The sequence below is a fragment of the Pagrus pagrus genome, assembly GCF_965226575.1.
Source record: "Pagrus pagrus genome assembly, chromosome: 3".
NCBI classification, from domain to species: Eukaryota; Metazoa; Chordata; class Actinopteri; order Spariformes; family Sparidae; genus Pagrus; species Pagrus pagrus.
The window spans coordinates 26,108,975-26,131,489 of record NC_140187.1 but is presented as its reverse complement, the minus strand read 5'-3'; the positions used below and the strand labels follow the sequence as shown (position 1 = coordinate 26,131,489).

At 43.2% G+C, this 22,515-nt stretch overlaps 1 protein-coding gene across 2 annotated transcripts in view; it reads right to left on the bottom strand.

The window, feature by feature from the left end:
* Positions 1-17,280, bottom strand: part of fgd5a (FYVE, RhoGEF and PH domain containing 5a) — a 34,655-nt gene extending 17,375 nt beyond the window's left edge. For both annotated transcript variants that reach the window (XM_084346594.1, XM_084346595.1), the window contains exons 1-6: positions 17,026-17,280; positions 12,462-15,180; positions 5,152-5,269; positions 3,779-3,837; positions 3,370-3,400; positions 528-679 (exon numbers count right to left, since the gene is read on the bottom strand). In XM_084346594.1, the coding sequence (XP_084202720.1) occupies positions 528-679; positions 3,370-3,400; positions 3,779-3,837; positions 5,152-5,269; positions 12,462-15,180; positions 17,026-17,035 (3,089 nt within the window). In that variant the 5' untranslated portion in view covers positions 17,036-17,280. The remainder of the gene's footprint in view (positions 1-527; positions 680-3,369; positions 3,401-3,778; positions 3,838-5,151; positions 5,270-12,461; positions 15,181-17,025) is intronic.
* Between the last annotated feature and the right edge of the window lie 5,235 nt (positions 17,281-22,515).

The window sequence follows — 22,515 nt, the reverse complement described above, 5'->3', positions numbered from 1 at the left end:
TTATTCATGTGATGTTTAGTCTTGTTCGCTGACTTCCTTCTTTCTCACTCTAACTCTCTTTCAGTTATGGCGACAGGTGACCTTTAACCAAATTACGGATTTCTCCGGGTTTAATGTAAGCACACAACAACACATATAAACAAAGGTCTAGCCGTTTCTTAAAAAGTTGCATATCCTTAAGAATGAGAAAAGTACACCAACCGCTTTAAAGGACAGAGGAGTTTATTAATATTACAAACTCCTGGAAAAGCACGTCTGTGCAGCGGGGCTACTGTAGCTGCCACGCGAGGCCTCTTGGTTGAAGAATGACCTCTCAAATTATTATATGCATTTTAAAGCAGGGCTAGGACAGTGTGGAATAATTATTTTGACCTCAGCAGAGAATGAATTATGACCATGGTGCAAGTCACTTTACTCTACATCCATACTGCATTAGTCTGTTTCAGCTCTGTGCGTGGCTACATTTGTGAGACACACCAAAATGAAAGCTGAGCATCAACAGCAGTAATCTCTGTCATGTTTCTTACCACTGACTGATGCGTTCCTCCAGCTCAGTAAGGATGCTGCTGTGGAGGGTGTAGACCTGTGGGAGTACGCCCAATATCTCTCCTAACCTCTGCTCCTCCAGCACAGGCTCCCCTTCCTCACCCTCCGCCTCTGTCACTGCCGACCTAAAGTCCTGCACGAGAGAGAGGGGAAACAGGAGAGGAGAGATTTTCAGTAAGACAAAAGAGTGGGGTAGAAAAAGAACGTAAAAGAGAGAGGAATGTGAGAGGAAGGGAGGGTGAGCAGGAGAAATGAAAGGCATGGAGGAATGAGGAATGAAGAGGGGGGGGGAGAAAAATGGAAGGAAGGAAGGTCAGATCCTCCTAAACATCCTTCCTGCCACCCTCCCTTCAAATCACCTCAGCGCCTTCCCACCACTTTGGGCTCTGTCCAGGCATTCAGGAAAGGCGGCGTTGCTTGCACAAGAGTTACACACCAGGTGTTGTTGCATAATGACCTTGGTGCTCAATGACACAATGCTGTTTGTATAGTCCCCACTTTTCATGTCTACACTCAAAATTCCCTGATATACAATGAATTCCAGTCCATTCAGCGCACATAAAACATAAGCAACAGGCATTAATAGCTGTAGTCCCAGAGACTAAGAGGACTACCATGAGGAGTTATGGCACATGGGAGCGAAAAAGCAGGAGAGAGGTTATTTATCTACTCAGCAAACGAAGACGAAAAATAGAGGAAAGTGGGTGAATCGATAGGAGGTGTCATCGCGCTTTAAAAAAGAAAACCTCAGCTTTCTCTGCCCGGCAGAATAACGTCATATATATATACTGTATAAAGCCTTGGTGTGTGTGTAAGGGATAAGTGTCGGGCACCCATCTATTCCAGTTCTGTGTAAAGCACAGACATAAAACAAATAGAGTTGTCCCAGTCGGCTGTGAGATAATGTGGTGACACCGGGCGCTCCAGAACATGCCGTTGATCATGCACAATCGATTGCGTACGAGTTAACATTCATCACATCTGCCGGGCAGAAGAACAGCTACTTTAACAGCTCTGGTTGACTTGGCCGGACACACGCACACACGCACAATCACACACACTCAGATCCATGAATGAGAGGAGCTTTGCTCTCCATTTCGCCGCTCCACTCTCCACCTTATCCCTGCTTTCCTCACGTAAGGCAGGTCAAGAAGCAACGTTAAGCAGTTGGCTGAGCGGCCAGTCATGCTCGGTCATAACTCAGCACAGAGAATCTGCTCAGAGGTCGCGTGTTACCGCCAACAAGAAAAAAATAATAAGCCTGAGCCTCATATGTTAGAGGGAAAGTCCTTTAGAAGAGGAGCAGGGCCTCCCTTCCTATGTGGAGACAGGCTCTGGAAATTCTTTGTATTCTTGTTATTCCTTATCAAACAATGGAACAATAGCTCATGTGCGCCTCTCACTTAACGCTGCTCCTGTTTTTTCCCCCCAAAACTGTGTGTTTGTGTTGCTGGAGTGTTCCCCAGCTGAATTACTTGGTTTCATGCTAATTATGTCATCATTCTGCATCAAACGCTAACTAACATCTCGACGCATCGCTGTTAGAAAGTTTAAGGAACAATAAGACACCTTAGCGCTTATGCATTATGCAACAGCGTGATGAAAAAGCCCTCAATGTCACCTCTGAAAGGTGGCAAAAAGATTCAATTAAATGGTGTGGTAACACAGAAGAGGAGTGCAAGCCAAGGTTACTCCGTATGCATGAAGAAGGATCATTTACGTAGAATAATAGATTGGATAGTTCAGGCTATATAAGTGACAAAATGTCACGTCTGACGCACTGATGCTCATATTGACTTGCAGCATATGTTTCTGTCTGTACTTTGGCATGCAGCAGCTAATTAGTATAATTGAGCATCATGATGAGATTGCAGATTTATGATTATTAGAGGGCTCCATTGCATAATATTTGCATTAGTTGCAGTTTAATGGCATCAGATTATACATTACACAAATCTGCTGCTTTTGTACTCACGGCAGGCTTTCATAAATCACGCTGAGGGGACGCACGTCACAAATCCAGGTTATGACCTTACTCAAGGTTATAAGGTACGGTCTGACTGATGGGCTTCTCTGGGTTCAATGAGTCTAGCTGTCAGATTTGTACAGGCAACCATCAACTTAATAGCAACCGTTCTTTAAGAGGTGCGACCTCTCCTGTGTCAATTGAATTGTTTTAGCTGTTTCAGTATCAGTTCTGTGGTATTTTTTGGTAAACATTTTTCTTTGTTCCTCGTTCTGCAGGGATGTGCTCTTATTTTGACAGGCAGTGAGTGAGAAGTGATGGAAACAGATGACAACAGTTGGCTGTGATGCATGGCTGACCTCGAGAGGCTTACCACAGCTCACCTTTCAATCCTCTGCCCTGCATTAACAACACCCGTAACTATTGAGAGGCGAATTCTCAATTACATGTTCAACCTGGTCATACGGAGCTCATACGTTACATCCAACAAAGCCAGTATGAAAGCCCTCTTTGTGACCTTTAGGTGGCAGATTGCCAGCTGAATTGCTTGCGTATCAGTGGAGTAACGGTACAAGGACAGCACCAGCGAGAGCGCCTGGCGGACGCACGCTGCGTCATCTTGCAACTGACCACACCAGAGGACAACACGTCAACTTTGTTAAGACCAGGAAGTAGATCTTGCTGCAACAACACTGATAAACCTGAGCAGAGCATTGCAACGGGGGGGGAGGGGGAGGAGGAGAGGAGGGAGACAGAGACTGGGGAGCAGACACACAAGATGTGATGTTATCAGTGGGTTTTCAAGAACGTTTCATCGGAATTGAAGCCACTCACAGCTGACGTGACAGCTTTCTTACCTCTTGAAGGTGCTTGAGGGCGCTGACATGTCTGGAACAACAAGAAGAGAGAAACATATGATTGAATTAAACCGTGGACATGACAACCTTCTTCACAACTGTGTTCATCTTTCTACAACACCTATTAAATTACTTATATTATGCATGATGAGAAAAGTACATCAGAAGAATGGCTGAGTGTGTAGCAGGGCAAGGGCAAGGCTGAAGTATTTATAAGCTACACAGGACACGTGTAATTGGGTGTCAGCTTCTCTGCATGCAGCTCGATGAATCAGTGTACAAGCAGGAGAGATACAGTTGGAAGGAATAGGAGAGTAGGGCCACAAGAAGACAAAATTTGGATGTCTCAGTGTGATGACAAGCGGGAGAAGTGTGCAAATGGGGGAAATCCACGAGCGCAGATGCTCACATTCTCTCGGAGTCGACGAGCTCTTTGGCGACGTAGAAGGCTCGGGATCGTCCATCAATCTGTGTGACAGGGAGGGAGATGAATGAGCACAGCTAATGTTGAAAGGCTCTCTGTAGGCACTTATTCCTCTCAAACATTAATAGGAACAGCAAGGAGAGTGGCGAAAAAAGAAAATTTTCTCTTTTGGTCAAATTTCTGCTGTCAAAATAAGACTGATTATTTCATTACAGTGCAGCGTCGGCGCGAAGGCTTTCTCAGACTTTTAAATTTGGATGCATTATGTATGAGAGGCTGCGTGTGGTGACAACAATGCTGCCCATTGATTTAAAGGCTAATCACTGGGTCTCAAAACATCCGAGCCAAAACATAACATTGAAGCCATTTAGGGGGTTTACCGGCAGAGCTCCTGCGCTTTATCAGTGTTATTTTTTCCTATGTGGGGCATTTCACAAATACTACATTAAAGGCACACTGATCCTCATTTCCTAGAAATAAAACCAAAACACGCTTCCATTAGATGAAACTGTTCCCAAGTCTCTCTGGTCCCCTTCCTCTTTGTTTTTCCTTTAATTCATTGTATTTTCTTTTTTTGAAGAAGAAGAAAACAAGGAAATGTGTGCCACATGATGGGAGCAGGGACCTGAAATTATTGTCATAGCAGCAGGAAGGGCGTGGTCCATCTCTGAGCTACTGTAAAATGGCTGCCTTTTACTGTACGGAAGTTTGGGTGATACATTTTAACTGCTATGCCACAGCAGTGAATCTGTAATATGTAAGCCCCACAATCAAGTGGATCATTCTGTCCCACACAACATCTGATTCTGTCCTATTTTTATGCTAGGATGTCATTTCTTTTATCCAAATCGTCCATTAGTTAATAAAGAACTATTAATACGATAAAGCAGACTCAGAATCAAGTCAAGACATGAAGTGACAAGGTATTATTCCTGTCAAAATAATATTACTTTCTAATAATAGTACTTTTTTACAAAACTGTTTATTTCTTTTCAATCAAAAATAGAAATCCCTACCTTTCACTTTTAAATGTAACAAGCTGACAAAACCTTAAAAAAAAAAACCTCAACTGAAAACCTAAAATTAAGTCATGACTCTTAAACTTCCAAGTCCAAGTTAAGCCTCAAGTCATGTATTTCCTGCCAAGTTAAGTTGCAAGTTATCAAAACAGTGACTTCGACTCGAGTCCAAGTCACAATGACTGACATGAGTCCACATCTCTGCAATAAAGCATTCAGTGGGCCCCTTGCAGCATTATTTACTCATCTAGTTGATTTGCTGGCCTGGTCGATAGCTCAAAGCATTGAATTAACCACTTTCTTCCCTGCCTCCATTTGTCTCAGTATCCTATATCTCACCTGTCGGTCATAACTTTGCTCCGCCACCCCCTCTTCCTCCTCTGAGGTACGCCCGTGGTCCTCATCTGCTGACAGCCCAGCAGAGACAGGGTTCATGGGGAAAGGCTCCGTGTAGGCACTGTCAGGGGGAAGAAAAGACAGAATGAATACAGCAAATATGAATATCAAAACTATTATAGCATCTACACTGCATGATAAGTGGATCAGCATCGTTTAAACCGTAAATACACGCCAAATATTTTCAACTGGGAATGCAATGAGGCATTAAGGATGCACTTTCACAGTCAAAAGCTGCTGTTTTATCTTTGCACCAGCATATTCTCAGAACACTGAGCAATACTCCATTTCCCCTGTAAATACATGTTTTTCCTTTCCTGTGTGTGTCTCTGAACATTTCCACTCCTCATATAGAGTCCTCCAGTGGCACGCTGTAATCCCCTTTCATGATTCATTCTTCTCACAGATGGCGCGGCTGTGTCCGTACACTGGTAATCCTTTTGTGTGCCGCTGTGCCTGAGGGGGCCACGCTTTAGGTCATTTCACATGTAATCCTTTTAAATGCTACCTGTGGTAATTATTAATGTCCTCTGGCCCATTAAGACCCATAAACTGTAGGATATTTGACCAAATTGACATCGCCAGGATGATAACGGGATAACAGGCACTCTCAAAGCAGCTATGTGACCACTACAGGACAGCTTGTTCTACTGGAACATGCTTGTATTGTACATGTTGGATACAAAGTTCACCAGCAGTTCAATCTTAGGAGATGAACCTTCGTGCAGCATGTCACATAACATGGAACAGACTTACAGCGAGATGCAGAGTGAAGCAGATAGAAAATGAATAGAAATGTGCCTCTACAAGGACACTCAGACTTCTTATCCAGACTTCATAGAAAAAATCTTGCTCTTTCCTTCTAACGGACTGATTGATATAATTGATGACAACAAAAAAAAGATTTTGCTGTCACAGGTTGTCTCATTTCTTACGTTTTTGCCTGATTATCCACAGGAATATGAGGAAAACACAACAATTGTATCAGAAATGGAAAGGATTTTAGAAGGATTTTCCCTTATTGTGGTGGAACACAACCTGAAATGATTAGTTGACTAATTGATTAGTTGACAGAAAAAATGTCAACTATTTTAATAAGCAATTAATCATTTCACTTTCAATCAAAAATGACAAACATTCTCTGCTGCCAGCTCCTCAATTTTAAGCTTTTGCTCCTTTTCTTTATTTTATATGATAGTAGACTGAATATATTTCGCCTTTGTACCTGTTGGACAACAAGACAGACGTTTGGGCTTTAGGAAATTGTGAAAAATTGTGATTTTTTTCTTTTTTGTCTAGCATTTTATAAATTATAATGAATGTTGGTCCTGATGTCTTTAACAGCCCCCTGTGTGTGCAGAGAGTAGACGGCTATTAGAAGACCAAAGGTTAACAGAGTTACCCGCTGGACTTCATCTCCATTCAGACATACTCACACTTCATGAGGTTCACACTAAACCACACACACACACACACACACACACACACACACACACACACACACACACACACACACACACACACACACACACACACACACACACGTCAGCCCTATTGGGTGGGCTGAAGAGAGCACCTACAGGCCATTACTCATGGTTGACCTCCGAGTAGACAGGTCAGCCTGGTGTGGGCTCCTGGGTGATGTTGGAGAGGAAAGGGAACAGGAGTGATGGGTTTTCTTTTAACTTGTTCTTAAGCTCTGATTTATTCTACGAGTGAGGGGAATACCTTTATTCCAGTATGAATGCACCGCAGGCTCTCACCTTCACCTTTTCACCCTCCACGATCAACAGCACATTGCCTGAAAAAACACTGTCTGCGCTGTAATTTAATATTTTGTCCAATTTATAATAATGTCTCCCAGAAAAGCCCAACAGACAACTGAAAAAACATGACTATAAGTAGTTACATTTGAGTAATTTCTTCTTTTTAAATTGCCACTCAATTTTCTTGGACAGAAAACATTTACATAGATATTCTAATTTCTTCTATACCAGCACATTTCTTCAACATAAAATCCCCAAAATGGCTTAGTTTGGCTCCAGTCAGCTCATATTAGGCTTCAATATTTAAACATGCCGATATGTGATATTGTAATATGGTAATGCATGAAGCTCTTTAACAAGACCATTAAGGCGATGCTATTATGCCAGCAGAATGCAATGTCTCTTATAACACGGCAAAGTTAAATCTACTGTGTCAAATTCAGGACACAATGACTCTGAGAAAAAAAACCTGTATTTCGCCAATCTCCTGTGGATTTGATGATGCTTGTAATATGTAATTCAATTGAGCTAAACACTGAGTATTAAGATATATATTGGCCACAATCCGACAGGCTTTTTATCCATTTCTAATGGCACTATTATAGGAAACAGGAGCAGCTGAAGAGGTTCATTAGCCTGCTAACAATAGCAGATTGGGATACTGATGGAGGTGGATTAAGAGAATGGGAGAAGTTTGAAGTTGATTGCTGCTTTAACTGATGATGATGCCATGTAGCCTGTGGCTGTTGTGCTGCTGCTGTTGTGACATGTGTGATGAAGTGATTTAGGAAGATTTGGGCACTCTGACTGCTGCTGCCTCACCTGTGATGCTGTGATGCTTGAATGCTAGGATAATGTCATGCTGCTGTTTTCAAACAACATATTTGATGACCCATTAGCTAACATTAGCATTCAACCACTTCCGAGCTAACATTACCATTGGATTACGTCCAGTGCGTTTTACTTCCAGGCTTAAATAGATGTGTCCAAGACGTGTGTTGATTTTATAGTTAATTTAAGCCTTTCCTATCATAGCGTAGCAATTTCCATCTGTTTTTTGTCTTTTTAGTTGCTGATCAATCAGGAAATGTGAAATGACGACAATTTGTCTTATTCCCAACGTTTATAGGACTTGCAACCTGAAACAAAGCCGTACGACATTTGAGCTTCCCACCCTGAGCATCATGTCAGGGGAAAATGGCCGCCATGTGAATATGGTCTATGAACACGTACTGCCTGTCTACACAGACATCCACTGCCTAGTTTGCTGCAAGCTCTCTTAACTTGGTAAGTCTAATAAACACATGAATAAATAACTGTAAAAATGCCACAATCATGTAAACACAAGCAAACTAGCCATAATGGACGCACCTCAGTCTGAAAAGGCTACCCGATGTGACAGTTACTCATTACTGCTGAAGGTGTGTGTTTTGTGCTAACTGGGTTAGCTTTGCTCGGGGACTAATGTTAGCCACTGAAGGAGGCAATTGCTGTCACCGCGGCTGTGTTCTTCGGCTTCGGGGCTGTGTGCTTAGTGCTACTGAGTTAGCTAGCTGATGAACAACAGGCTCACAGGCTATGTACTGTGAGCGCAGCACATCGTTGTCATAGCTAATCTAATGCTTGCTCACATGTAAGAAAACACCTACCATTTTCATCATGAACGTAAACAACGAACATGGCTATTGTAAGTACTCACTGATGTCAACTAGCATGTTAGCACTGGGAAACTTTGGCTGCACTTTCTCTGCCATTCTTGTACCACTAGCTCGCTTATAGCTTTAGCAATACATCTGCCTTGCCTTGTGGAATAATGTGAATAACCTACCAACCCAAGCTTTGATTCTGGACCACATATGCAAGTGTTATAATCCCTGCCCACTTGTTTTCCGTTGATTTATCCTCTGTGTCACAAGAGTACTTTGGGGTGTATCCATTGAAAGACTGGAGGCATTCCTGAAAAACTGGAGCAACAATAACAGCAGACCTGGCATTCCTGAAGGGACCACACCTCATCTTGTTGTTCAAGGGAGAGTCTGGGAACCTCCACCCCACCACGGTGACCCCCTTCTCCTCCTCCTCCCATCAACCTATCTGTCCTCTCCTGCCTCCGACGCCCTGCCTCCCGCCAGAGCCCCGCCCTTGTCCTGCATTTCCTGTAAACAGGCGGGTGGGAAGCTCCTAGGCTGGGCGCTTCCTCCCCGGGGATGACCTGGCAATGACCTCAGAGCGCCTGGCACCAGACCTGGCGGGCCAACGACACACCCTGTCCACCACCTCGCCACACAGCACACAGCCACCACCCAGTACAACAATGCACTTAAGATGGCTCCCTCATCACTACTAACACTAACATAACAGTGGGTGGAGGAGCTGTTTTAGAGGCCATGGCAGAGCTTTGTCATCACTCTGAGGAGGTTCATGTCGAACTGCTTGGAGTGAAAATGATGCCAAAGGGTGAGCTAGAGATGTGCAATTTTGCATACATTAGCAAGATCTTACGAACCATATCACTATAGCTCACTTTAGTTAACTATGTGCAAAGGGACTGAAACATATCTGCATCACTGCTTAAAGTTGACATAAGGAACACTTAATGGGCACTAAGTTGAGCACAATCACAAATCCTGGGCTTTTTTCTTTTTGCTAAAAATGCCTTTTTCAACACTCATTTGTTGCAACACAGCTACTTGGCAAGGACAATTCTGCTGAGACGACATTCTCAGCTGGAACCTCATCTTTGATAAAGCAGCACTGAGTTGTAACTTAGTGTGCATGCACAAACACCTACAAACAAACACCTTGGTAAGCATTGCGATGAATCATTAGCATGCATTTTCTTTTTCCATTGTACATTACACGATCGTGCTAATGAACATGTCTCTCTGCTTAGCCTGGACGCTTTTGCTGAAGTAGTGTCTGAATGGTGCTATACATTAATCACACAAGTGGAAACGAGCCAAGCCTGTGGCACAGCAGCTTTGTGAGCACCCCTTAAAATGCGTGTCTGCTACTGTAGGCACGGTCCTTTTGTGTGCAGTGCTCTGGGGCCATTCGGTCATTTTCCTCACCACAAAAATCCACTTTTTCCACTGTGGGTCTGAAACCACGTTGACTGTTGAATGTGTTCTCAATAAATCACTGCCATCGTCGGCTAGGCAGCCCGGGACGGCGGCAATGTCAGGCTTTGAACAGAGTTTAGAGTAAGATGTACACACAAAGGCAGGGACAAACATCTACACTGACTACACATGACTTATATTGTGGGCACACTTGTATATACACTCACACTCAAATAAACATAGGTCTGTATAGTGTCCCCAGCAACTGAAGCATCTCTAAGGGGAATGCGGCGAAGGCTGGGTGACAGGACAGATAGGTTATTTGCATCATTGTGAGTGGTGTGAGACCTCCAACACACAATGAGCCACATCGATAGTATCACTGGGAGAAAAAGAGCCCTCACTGAGGGACCATTGTATGGGAGATGGACGCGTTTCAAATGTTGAGATATCTTTAGAGTGTAAGTTCACTGGAAATCATGGTATAGTGTCTGCTGCTGCACAGAATGTCTGGAGGAAAAGAAAAACTCTAAATAGGGAAAATAGTTATGAAAGACAGTAGCTGCACATCATGAATAATAAAACATAGCGCACTAAAAGAAGCATCCCCAAGATTATTCAATGCCTTAAGCTCTTGGTCATGGCCTGTCTCTTTGACTACACGCAGGTCATCAAACACAACTATTTTATTAAGACTGGGGAAAGACTGTGGCCCACAGTGGCTGAAGCTGTGGCACAGGCCTGGGTAATTTGGTACAGTCTGACCACGGTGATTCCTCACTCTATCACATGCTGCAGTAAATCCTGTGGCCCCTCAAGGGTCCAATGAAAGAGAAGCACTCGGGAGAGAGCTACTTTAATAAAAGCCCTCCTAAACTTAACCGTAAGTGTCAGGTACAGGAGAGCAATTACACCAGAGCTGCTCTGGCTCCCTTTCTCCTGTTCTTACTCCTCCTCCTCCTCCTCCTCCTCCTCTCTATCACGTTATCGCTATATACTCTTTGTTTCTTGTCTCTTCTACACCCTCTATTAACACATCCCCTCCCCTCGTTGTCACCTTTTTCCTCATCCATCTCAACTTCCTTGTGTGAAAAGAACTCCCCCACACTTTTTACCACTTTTAATTGCAGCCCATAATGACTATCTCTAATGTGAATAACCTGAGCTCAGTGAGCTACCCAATTGCCATTACCTGTTCTATCACCTCAGACTGCAGAGGAAGCAGCGGCGCCAGATGTGACCTCTAAATCCACCAAATGAAAAACAGGAGTAAGCTCTCCCACAAGCATTGTCCATCTTCCCAAAGCCAGCGATGCCTGACAGAGCAGGCTGCTCATCTCTCACTGAACACTTCCCGACAAGAGGGAGATCCCATTCTACTCATCCAGGTGCCCTCTGCTCATCTGAGATACAGTGTAAGAATATTTGTTAGGTGTTCAGGGGCCAAGATTGTCTTTCAGTGCAGATATGTCCGGGTCTCACAACTCAGCTGACTATTTTAAGAGTGGTGACAGAGATGAACAGTCTTATATGTTCTAAAGACTGCAAAATGAACATAGAGGATATGCATAGTTTCTAGACTTTAATATTAAGAAGATTAGCAAAAACACCTGTGATCATACATAAACACATTTTGGTTTGTTGTTGAAGACATCTAATCTAAGGCTACACAAACTACTGTGCATATCGGACAACATATATGCCGATACTAATATATCTGTGATCAGTCATATCCACTATCAGTGTATTGGTCAGGCTTTAATCCCAATTTCCACTCAAAGGTGATGTCTTCAGATAGCTCGTTTTGTCTGTCCAGTCCAAACCCCAAATATGTTCAAATTTCCATCATCAACAACTAAGAAAACACGCAAATATTCACATTTGAGGAGTCGGAACCAGGAAACATGCAACATTTTTGCTGAAAACTTTGTTTAAATAATGAAACCAATATCAAAAATAGTTACTGATTTTTCTATCAACCAACCTATTCAACCAATCTATCATTTGATGAATTATGTAAGTTGTAACCGCAGTCATGGATGATGTTGGTGGATAATACTTAATACACTAATGGATGAGTAGACATCCAAGTCTGTGCCGTCTAGCCATGCTGAAAACCATCTGCATGGCTAGACGGTTTTATCTGCCCAGATTTTGTGATATCTGCTTCAAAAATTTCTACTTCAACCACAATACTGTGGAGGTGAATCAGTCTTTTGGGTTCACTGAAGTTATTTGGCAACAGAAATTTCATCTCAAAATCTGGGCCTATAAAAACAAAAGTATCTGTACAGCTAAATATCACTAGAGGTAAGGTACATGTCAAGCAAGGTAAGATATGTTTTTTATAACTGTGCTGAATCACCCCGTTGAAGTGTGCTTGAGATGATATGAATCAATTTGACTTTATTGAACTTTACTGTACCTTTCAGTGTCCTCTTTTGATGTCTGGGGTTTGCTGTCAATCCCAGGGAAACTGTTCATATCCACATAACCGTCATTGTCATTGCAGGTAACTGTATTGCGGTTTCGGTCCTCAAAAAACTCAGTCACAGTGTGGGACCTGGTGGGTCTGCCTGGGATCTGGATATTCTCATAGTCTGAGCTCATGGCTGGGATGTTTTCATAGTCTGAGGTGTCCGCACTCGGAAAGGAGATGGAGCGGGGTTTGGTCAAAGGCAGCGGCATGGGGGAGCGCCGAGAACACTCCTCGAAGGACTCCACTCTTGAAACGCCTCTGCCGTAAGATTTCCTCCTCTGTTGGTGGATAAAGGAGGATGGCAGGTCTAAAGGACGCTGCTGGGGGTTCACTATGTGGGACTGAAGCTGAGGAGAACTGCCGGTGCTTCTGCGATCAAGCTCTATGACTCTTACTGGGCCGTGGTGGCTGGACTCGGAGGAAGAACGTGAAGAGCGGACACTTCCATCACTGAAACCCTTTGAGTCTGTCTTCTTTTTGAACTTGAGGGCCAGAAAGCGCTTAAAGGAGGACGTCTTCTTCTTAGGTATGTCATTGGGTTCATGGTGGATCAGTAGGGATGGGGAACTCTTGGTGACTGGTCTTTTAGTTATGTACGCCAGCTCAAAGGGTGGTGGGATGTCTACAAGAGAGGTTGGCGTGGAGACACCACTGGATGATTGATGGCTACGCTGAGAGAAGCTTCCAGAAGAGGTTATGACACATGGGAGTGAAAGGTTATCATCTTTCCTCCTAATCCTGAAGTCATCCTTTAGAGATTGGCTGATCTCTGTGGGCGAGGTCAAGGACAATTCTGGACCCTCTACAGATCGGGAATATAACATGAAGCGACGGGACTTCATAGACGGGACCAAACAGTTGATCGCAGGCTGTTGTGAATGGCTAAGAGGTTCATTGGTTTTATCCAAGCCCACCGTGCAGTAGTCATGAGTCTGGTACTCCGTCCCTGTCTCCTCTGGTACAGTTTCTGGGACGTAACCTGGAACTTTCCCAGAATAAGAGCGTGATCGCGTGACAATGGTCTTCCGATCAAGTGTCAAAAAGTTTTCCCCTTCTGAGTCAAACCCTGCCTCTTCGTATATATGTTCTTCACTGTCCGAGTCTGTGTCTTCATAATAAGGCACGATATGGCAGTCCAGTTCTTCAATGTCTTCCTCAAAGGCCTCAGTGGTGTGGGCAAACACCACCCTGTTGGTGAGCTCTGGGGTGCGGCCCAAGTCTAGGTCTGTTGGCACTGTGATGTTGCACAACCTAAGGCGAGGCTGGCAGCTTGCTCGCTGACTGTTGAAAGCCTGCTCACGTTTGGCTGTTCTCTCTTTTGCACTTTTTCCTTTGATATGCTTCTTTTCCGTTTCCTCCTCTTCATCGTCATCGCCTATCTCGACATAATCCTCGGATGAGACACACTGATCAAAGTCATCTGCTTTAGTGCAGAGCGAGTCGTCAATGTCTGCATACTCATCTGCTGACTCACTGTCCTTTGCTTTGTTATTGTGCTGATTCGACTGATCTGTGCCCTCCTCGGTCTCACCCTGTTCCAAGAGGGCTTGCTTATTCTCTAGCTTGTCCACATCATCTGATGACACATAGTAAGGTTCCTGGTTGGAAGCACCTGCTGTTTGCATTTCATTTGAAGGTTTGTCATCAGTATCATCCTGACTCCACTCTGGGTCAGCAGTGTCAGACATATCTCCTGGAAGAGCTTCAATGACTGAATAAGGCCCAAACACATCCTCAGTGCTGGAGGTAAATCGGAAACAACCAGAGGGGTCCTTGGTGGCCCGTTCTGGTTGCCATACCTCTGTTTCAGCTTGGTCACATGACTCACATGTATCACTAGCATCATCTGTGGGACCAATCACATCGTAGGGATACTCCTCAGTCACTGTTGGAAGCACGCTGAATCCAAATGCAAATCCTCCAGCTTCCAGCTCATCAGGACAGTGCACACAGTCCTCACTTTGTCCACCGTCCTCTTCAATAATTCCAGTATCATTGTCCTTATCACCCTGACTGAGTGATTGTGTTTGATCAAGGTTTTCATCCTCTACATGTTCATCTGAATGTCCTGTAGAGGCACAAAGCATTTCAATCTTTTCACTACAGTTCTGTTCCTCTTCTTCTGCCTCCTCTCCTGCTTCATCCTCCATGTCAGCAGGAGGTGAGGGTGTTGATGTATTCTCATCATCAGTGTGATTGCCACCTTCGGGCTGGTTCAAGTCATTATCAGTGTCCTCAGTAGTGTCAACAGTCAAATCATCATCTGCTTTGACTGTGTCCTCAGAGCAAATGCTGTCGCCATCATTATCTAATATGTCCACTTCTTTTTCTGTTTCCTCCTCAGTTTTTCCTTCTGCTACGTCTTCTTTGTCATTAACCGCATCCTCTGGCTCACTTTCCTCCTCTTTGTCCTGATTCTCCTCAGCCATTTCATGGAGATCTTCTGTCTCTCCATCTGAGTGAGCCAGGTCTCCGTTACTCAGGCTCTGTGGGGGGCAGGGCTCCCCCTGTTTGTGAAGCTTATAAAGGGGTCTGGGCTTGGGGGCGACAGGAGGTTTTGGACCGTGGACAGGGGGACCAGGCCTCGACATCAGTTTGGACTGCACTTTGATCGTCAGATGACTTCGGACCTTTGGTCGAGGCACTTGCAGTGGATTTTGAAAATCTGTACAAAGAGAGTAAAAGTTAATAAAAACTGCTTAATAACACATTTATTTCTTTTCTTTTTACTGCTAATATCTAAGCTTACATAATGATAAATATGGTGGTACAGAATGCTAAGAGGAAGTTGAGTCACATACAATAGTCAGTGACATGCAGAAGGCTGCAGGGGACATTATCAGCAGGAAAAACAACAGAGCCACAGGGTACTTAGAGGAGGAACAATAACATCTCCCTGTCTGGGAAATGACACATGCAGGTTGGATGCTTATAGCCGAATCAGATTTAACAAATTATTGGCTCATTTTCATTAAAAACTTTGAAGATGATTTTAAATGGCAACATGAGGGATGATCAGGCAGCTTAAATCTGAAATCACAACATCCTTATTTGGATTCAGATCTTGACTTTACTTGTAGTAAAGTGTTAAAATTGTAAAGTCATTAAAGAGGACTGCTTGTGAATTGTCATGAAACACACCCGTACCTAACAAAGTGTGTACACCCCTTGTCTCTTCCTGTTATTTAGTACCTGCCCTGACGCACATCCTATTAAACCCTGTGTGCACTTTTGGTATCTCTGAGTGCTTTCTCTCTCTCTGACTGTCATTGTCTCCCTCTCTATATGTCAGTCCAACATGTTTTTTTTTGTTGAAGAAAGTACCCTTCATTGCCATATTTCGCTTTCTGTCCCCACTTATACATATTTTTTCTCGATAAATGTCACCACGCTCTATCTTTTAAGAATTCCAGGTTCATTAGCTTTTCAGCAGAGCCTCCTTGAAGGTCTCCACACAGGATGTCCATGGGGGGAAAGGCATTAACAGCACGGCCCCCCATCACTCCTCCATGAGCCTCTCTAGGAGTACAGATTTTCACAACATAAATGGACTTCCTTCTCGTCATTCTTCCCCGATTCTCACGAAACTTACTCACACTGAAATGTGCACACACACAACCACACACTTTTTTTTTTTTTGCCTAAAAGGTCCTTTGAGTGCGTCAAAGAACAATAAAACAGGGAGAGAAAACAAGGGTCCCAGTCTGACAAAGCACCCGACTGCAAACAACAGGATATGAATTATGCAACAAGAATTCAATTACAACAAATGTTTGAAAAACAAAGGAAGAGATAGACACTGGGACCTTGGTTGTGCCAACTCACAGGATATGATTTCAGTCTGTGTTCTCATCATGAAATGAAGTCTAAACTCCAAAGAGTGAAGTCTATAGAAGATAGGCATCATTTTTAAATGAAAGATTTCCTTTAACAGATTTACAAAAATACTATACAACTTCTTGTGTGTAATAAATTCACAGGACACTGCACTTACACGACAGATGACCTGACCACAGAACAATAGGCTAGCTTTGTCTATTTTCACAACCATGGATTATAATCTAATCTTATTTTATTACTAATCCCGGAACAGAGCGTTTTTCTGAGTGGAGACTTTCATCGAAAGCAAATTTATCCATGGCTATTGATTTAAACTCAACATTTCTGTATACAGAATTGACCCCACTTGTATTGTTCATTTATGGGGAACAAATCAGTTGCTGTATGATTAATCTATAACTCTGATGATATCTCATTTAACCTATAGATGATATCTCATTTCATGCACTAAAGCTGTAAAAATCACTTTGCAGATCAATTTGTAGGTCAAATATATGAAAATGTTTTCTGATAGAATAAACCAATTGCATCAATTAACACTGCCTCCATCCTTCACACATAAACACACTCACGCTGCCATCACTTTTTTTTTTTTTTTTTTTTTTTTTTTGCTGTAAAACATTTAAACTTTGGTCTCTGGACTCTTGAACAGAAAACACGAAGAACCAACCTGCGTTCATTGTGGGACATCATCATCCACGGCGCCCGACAGTTATCCTCATGTTTCCCCGCGCACCGACCGCGTCCCTCGAAATGACGTGGAAACTTAATCCAAATGCAAACACGTTGCGGGAAAATCAAGTTGCAGAGGGAGAGCTGCAGAACATGTTGTCTCGTTTCTTTTTCTCCAGTGGAAGATCAACTTGTGGAAGACGCCTGTGCTCGCAGAGTCGCAGCTGAGCTTTCAGCCGGCGTGCATCTCCAGTGCTGCTGCCACAGTGAAGTGGTGCGCTCTGGTGTGGAGACGGGAGGTGCTGCTCGGCGCTTCCTGAGGCAGGACTACAGCAGCGCGCGGACACAGTGCGCGAACCAAACCCACTCTCTGTATGTTTCATGTATGCAATGCACATCATTATACCTGTGCTACTTTAGTTTTTGGAGCATCATGGGGCTATTATACTCACATCTGGTCATGTTTTGTTGCAGGGCTGCTCCACAGATGTGTGGACTGGTGCCATGAACCAAAGGCAGCAGGCTAGACTGGAGTTGGGAACGACCAAATCCACTCAGAATGAGAGATTTGAACTATAGAGATGTAAGCCACGTTTCATCTCCAATCTTTCATTGTGCTGACAGACAGCTTTAAAGCTACAGCTACTGTTTTTGCACGGAGAATATTCAAAATCAAATCAAATCTGCACACATCACACGTCCTTTGACTTTAGACAGCTGATAACAGTTGGAAAGACAAGACCCTCAGTTTCATGAGCTGCTCAAATATGACACACTGTTCACTTTTTGAATGATGAAAATCAGAGAGGATTAAATAGTGTAGGTCTATGAGATACTCCAGCATCGACTCTTCCTTGTGTTTTCTCCAGCATGTTTGCTCATGTATTGTTTCCTGAACCAGAGCAGCACATAGAGAGGTTCCTAAAAGCAGTTTCCAAATACAGTTTCTCTAGGACACCAAAGCTTTTGCTTTTGGCCAGGCTTCCTGGCCCGGCATCTGTTGCATGATTGAATGAATGCAACCCCTTTAAAAACCTCTCTTCATAACAGGAAACGGCTCTCCCTGTTTCCTGCACAACAGGCAACACTTCCTTAGCAACAGATGGGAAAGGTTGGCGATGTTAACCCCTTAGGTAACCTCTCACAGAGCTGATTGAGTGGTGCTGTGTGGAGCCTGATGGTTCGAGGAACAGACAAACTTTGAGCAGCTTCAGTGAGGGACTCGTGGCGGGCTTTCAAGGACGGAGGCACCTTGTGCAACACAGGGGGAGGCTGGGATCGTCGCCCACTTGGGGTCTTTGATTTGACAGCTCCCAATGCTGGTTTAACACCCACACATTGAAGGTCAAACAATGGAGAATACTTGTGGGATTTTTTACTGCAGAGTTGAAGCAGATAATGAAAGAACAATAAAAGAATTAGCAGTGCTGTCTCACCGCAGGGCTCCGGTCCTGACTGCTGCAGCGGCATACAGACCCATATATTATACACACAGCAAAATTCCCATTCCAGATGGTTTGGTGCAGGAAGGATTAAGCTCTGCTGCAGGTGCAAAGCTCTATCAGACTCACAGAGCGTGTTCATGTCATGATCACCACATGTTATCTCTGCACTTGCATGAGGGTCATCTCATGAAACAATAAATATTTTGGTGTGTGCAAAGAGACAATTTCTAAATTATTAAGCAAGTCACTAAAGAGGATATTAAATATGAAGTTATTTCTGCTGAATATGCGACTATTGTCTTTGCTGCAGTAATTAAGCTGCTTATTTGTGTTAAAAGGATGCTGAGTAATGTATTTTGCAGTACGCTACAACATCACCAAAACAATTAAATCACTCTGACTCAGTTGTTTTCTATCCCCTTGTTACAATGTGATACTGTAATAACTATTATGGAGTGCTGAAGCCAAGACAGTTTTTAATGTGTTAGTAGTAGCACATTTATAGCCGCCATAAAGTAACCTTTTGTTTTTGAATTGGATGGCTAAAGATAGCTCCCCTCCGGTCGTTTGGCAGTGCCAAATTGCCTCTCTCGAGAGCATTCCGCTTACAATCGCTTCATATGACCTTTTTTTTCCTGGTTTCATTTGTGCAAAATATGTTTTGCTTTTGCATGGTGTGCAAATAGAACCTGTCAAGAGTATTGTGTCATGTGGCCGCGGAGAAGAATGGCTTTAGGAGTAAATATCCCTCCAGATGTGGCACAGACGGTCAAAACATGTTTTTGGACGGAGGACACAAATTTCCTGGACCGCCTGTAGCTGCGTGCTGTGCTCTGTCACCCCACCTGGAACATGACTTGACTGGAAGAGTAGAGGGGAATGGAGATTATTAGGAAAAACATGCCGTACTAGCGGGGAACAAACCAACTCTATCTCCCCTCACCTCGCCTGCACACACAACGCCAAACAGGAAAGGGATCAGGGAAAGGGGTCAGCAACTTGTTCCCAGAGCTGAGACAAACCATAACACCTGCTTTGCCAGCGACTGGACGCTGGACTGAATGGATATGCTGATTGTTTTTACTCCCCTCTGAGACTACAGCTCTGTGACATCACACTTTAAAGCAGCTGATTACTGCAAAGCATGTGTTTTAATTTTTGCCTCATTATGGCACAGTGTTCTTTAATGTATGACAGTGGCAGCTTTGCTACAGAATTCATTTATAAGAAAAAAGAAGGCACTTAATCATGCCGTTATGCAAACTAGCTGTAATGTATGAAGTTCAATTATTGATTTATGTGGTAATCAAGTACAATCAGGACTTACGTCTTTCACCCCTTAAAGTGACCTAAACGCCTTTGTAATTGGATGGCAAAGCGGTTGACTGCTGTAATGGATCGAGTCATTATTGACATGTTTTATTGATTCCCAGCTGTGCACAACCACAGCGCTCTTCAGAGATTTGTGTATTTGCCCTGAGCTTTAGATTCTGATTAAGGGACTTCAGAGCAGAGGATATGTATATAAAACAGGACAACAGACTTTATTAAAATGTCAGAAAACTGAAGCGTGCAGACATTATTTTAGGATTAATAGAGTTTAGTTGTTTTTGACAAAGAACTGTGGCAAGAGAGATAATGCATTATTAATAAACAGAACCACATAAACTGCAGAATGCATACAATTACTTTTGTGTAACCCGAGTGAAATAAGAAAACCCTGTTGTCAGCAGTGTGTGCTCCACTCTCCCAACAATATGAAGCCAGGACCCTCTCCCTCCAGCCCCCAGTGACTGCCTTTACATTCACACACATACACGCAAACACAGCATGTAAACAGGTGGACCATGGAAGTCAGCACTTCATCAAAAAGCAGCAAATACAGGTTTAATTCCCCACAGGGCCTTCAGAACTCCACAGCAGATCAATGAATCTGGCCTGTATCATTGTTGTCATTTAAATAACAAAGACAAAACAATACAGAAAAAAACGTTATAATCCTGCAGTAAGCACTTTTTCTAAAAATTATACACAACTTATTCAAACAGTGATTGAGCGGTGTCATTAGGTCACATTAAAATGTAATTTCAGAGGTTCTGTTTGTTTTAAGTCTAGCCTACTCTGAGATGATGTGTCAGCACTGCTCCCTTCGCAAAAACAAAGTATTATTGCCCTGTAGGCCTGGCTCTGAAGGCCACGGCTACGGCACAATAGCTGTCACATTGCCGTTAATTAGCCTGAAGCCAAGAGAGTAGGTCAGACTCTGATAACAGATGAATTTGTTATTCTTTTTCTCTATTGCTGCACAGACAATCCTCCGAGCTGCACTGTAAAAACAATGATTTACTGGTCCCAAATTAAATTCTCAGGGAGCCCTATATAAAAAGAAGCATTTATGTCCTCTCCGAATAAAGCACAATAGCACAGTCAAAACAGTAAACACTGGCTTTTTGCGTCACAGATTAACGAACACTGTCGAGGCCTGTCATTGTAAGAGATTGTTGAGTTTGTCTCTGTAGGTTTCATTGCGTTATATATTTCCTCAATCTCTGCTGCAGGTTTTTGTTTGTCATTTTAATAGCCTTGAACACTCAGCTCCCATGTAGTAATATAACATGAATTCCCTGCTCTGAGCATGTAAGGTGTTTGTGTTTATGCAGGTGTGTAGTGTGCATGCCTAAATGTGAGTTTACATAAAGCGAGTGTGTGTGCTGTCCTGTACTACCGCCGTTCTGTTTGTGCACAGCACTACAGGATCTGGAGGGAAAACAATAGGATCATGAGGAAAAAGCCCCGCAGCCAGAGTCGACTGTGAGTGTTTTCACATTTCTCAGCCAAAGGAGAGCGGGAGGATGCAGATACTCTGCTAGTGAAACACACGTCTTTGGCAGAGCTTTTGTATAGTCTCACGCAAGTCTAGCTGAGTAGGTGTAGGCACAAGTTATGACTTATGTAACAACATGCAAGAGAAGAAACATTGTCATACAAACCTATATACAAGGCTTAAAGGGACACTTCACCCCAAAATCCAAAATACATATTTTCATTCTTGCCTGTAGTGCTATTTATTCATCTAGGTTGTTTTTGTGTGGGTTGCAGAATTTTGGAGAAATTGGCAGTGGAGATGTTTGTTCTCTCCAAAATAATGGAACTAGATGGCATTCGGCTCGTGCTGCTCAAAGAGCCAAAAATATCGTGATATCGAAAAAACTCAACAGCAATGTCTCTTTCCAGAAATCATGACCCGGTTACTCAAGATAGTGTGTAGACTTTGTTGTGAGCAGCTTCAGAGTAACTATTTTCTTTCCAACAATCTACACCTACCAACCATACAACCCAATTGCAAGAAAAAATTGTTTGCAATGTAAACCAAACCATGGATGTTGCACCTTTTCTTTATGTTGCAACTTTACATTTTTTTTTAGGTAAAATGTTCTATTTTATGTTGTGATGATGCTTGTGCTTATGGTCTTGTTAGGTTTAGGCACCAAAATCACATGGTTAGGGTTGGGAAAAGTTCCCACCTCCCCAAAAAAATGTGTTTTTTGTTACCACAAACATGGCTGGAAATATTTCCAAGGTCGTCGTAAAACATCCAGTGCTGTCAGATTTACAAATGTCACAACGCAGTCTGGATCTGTAGTCATTGGCTAGGCAGCCTTGTTGCCTATCCTGTGGTTGTGATATGACAGAGTTGTAAAATAAATATCGCTCTTGAAGGTTTGTCACATGAATAAAAAAACATTCTGCACAATGCCAGCACAAACCATCAGTCAAGCCTCTGATAAATCAGTACTATTCATTCTGGAATAGCATGTACATAAATTGTGTACGTTACAAAAACAATGATACTCCTACACACACATTACAACAAGGAAAACATATCTGGGGGCTTTCCAACTTCTTCTGACAATGCATCTTTCATCATACGGCCCGCGTGCGTAGATATGAGTGAGCAATGTGATGCCCGTGTGCATGTGTGTGTTCGCTCAGCCAGGCTCTCGGTGGTCGAGATAGCTGCACCAGAGTGTGGAAAACACAGA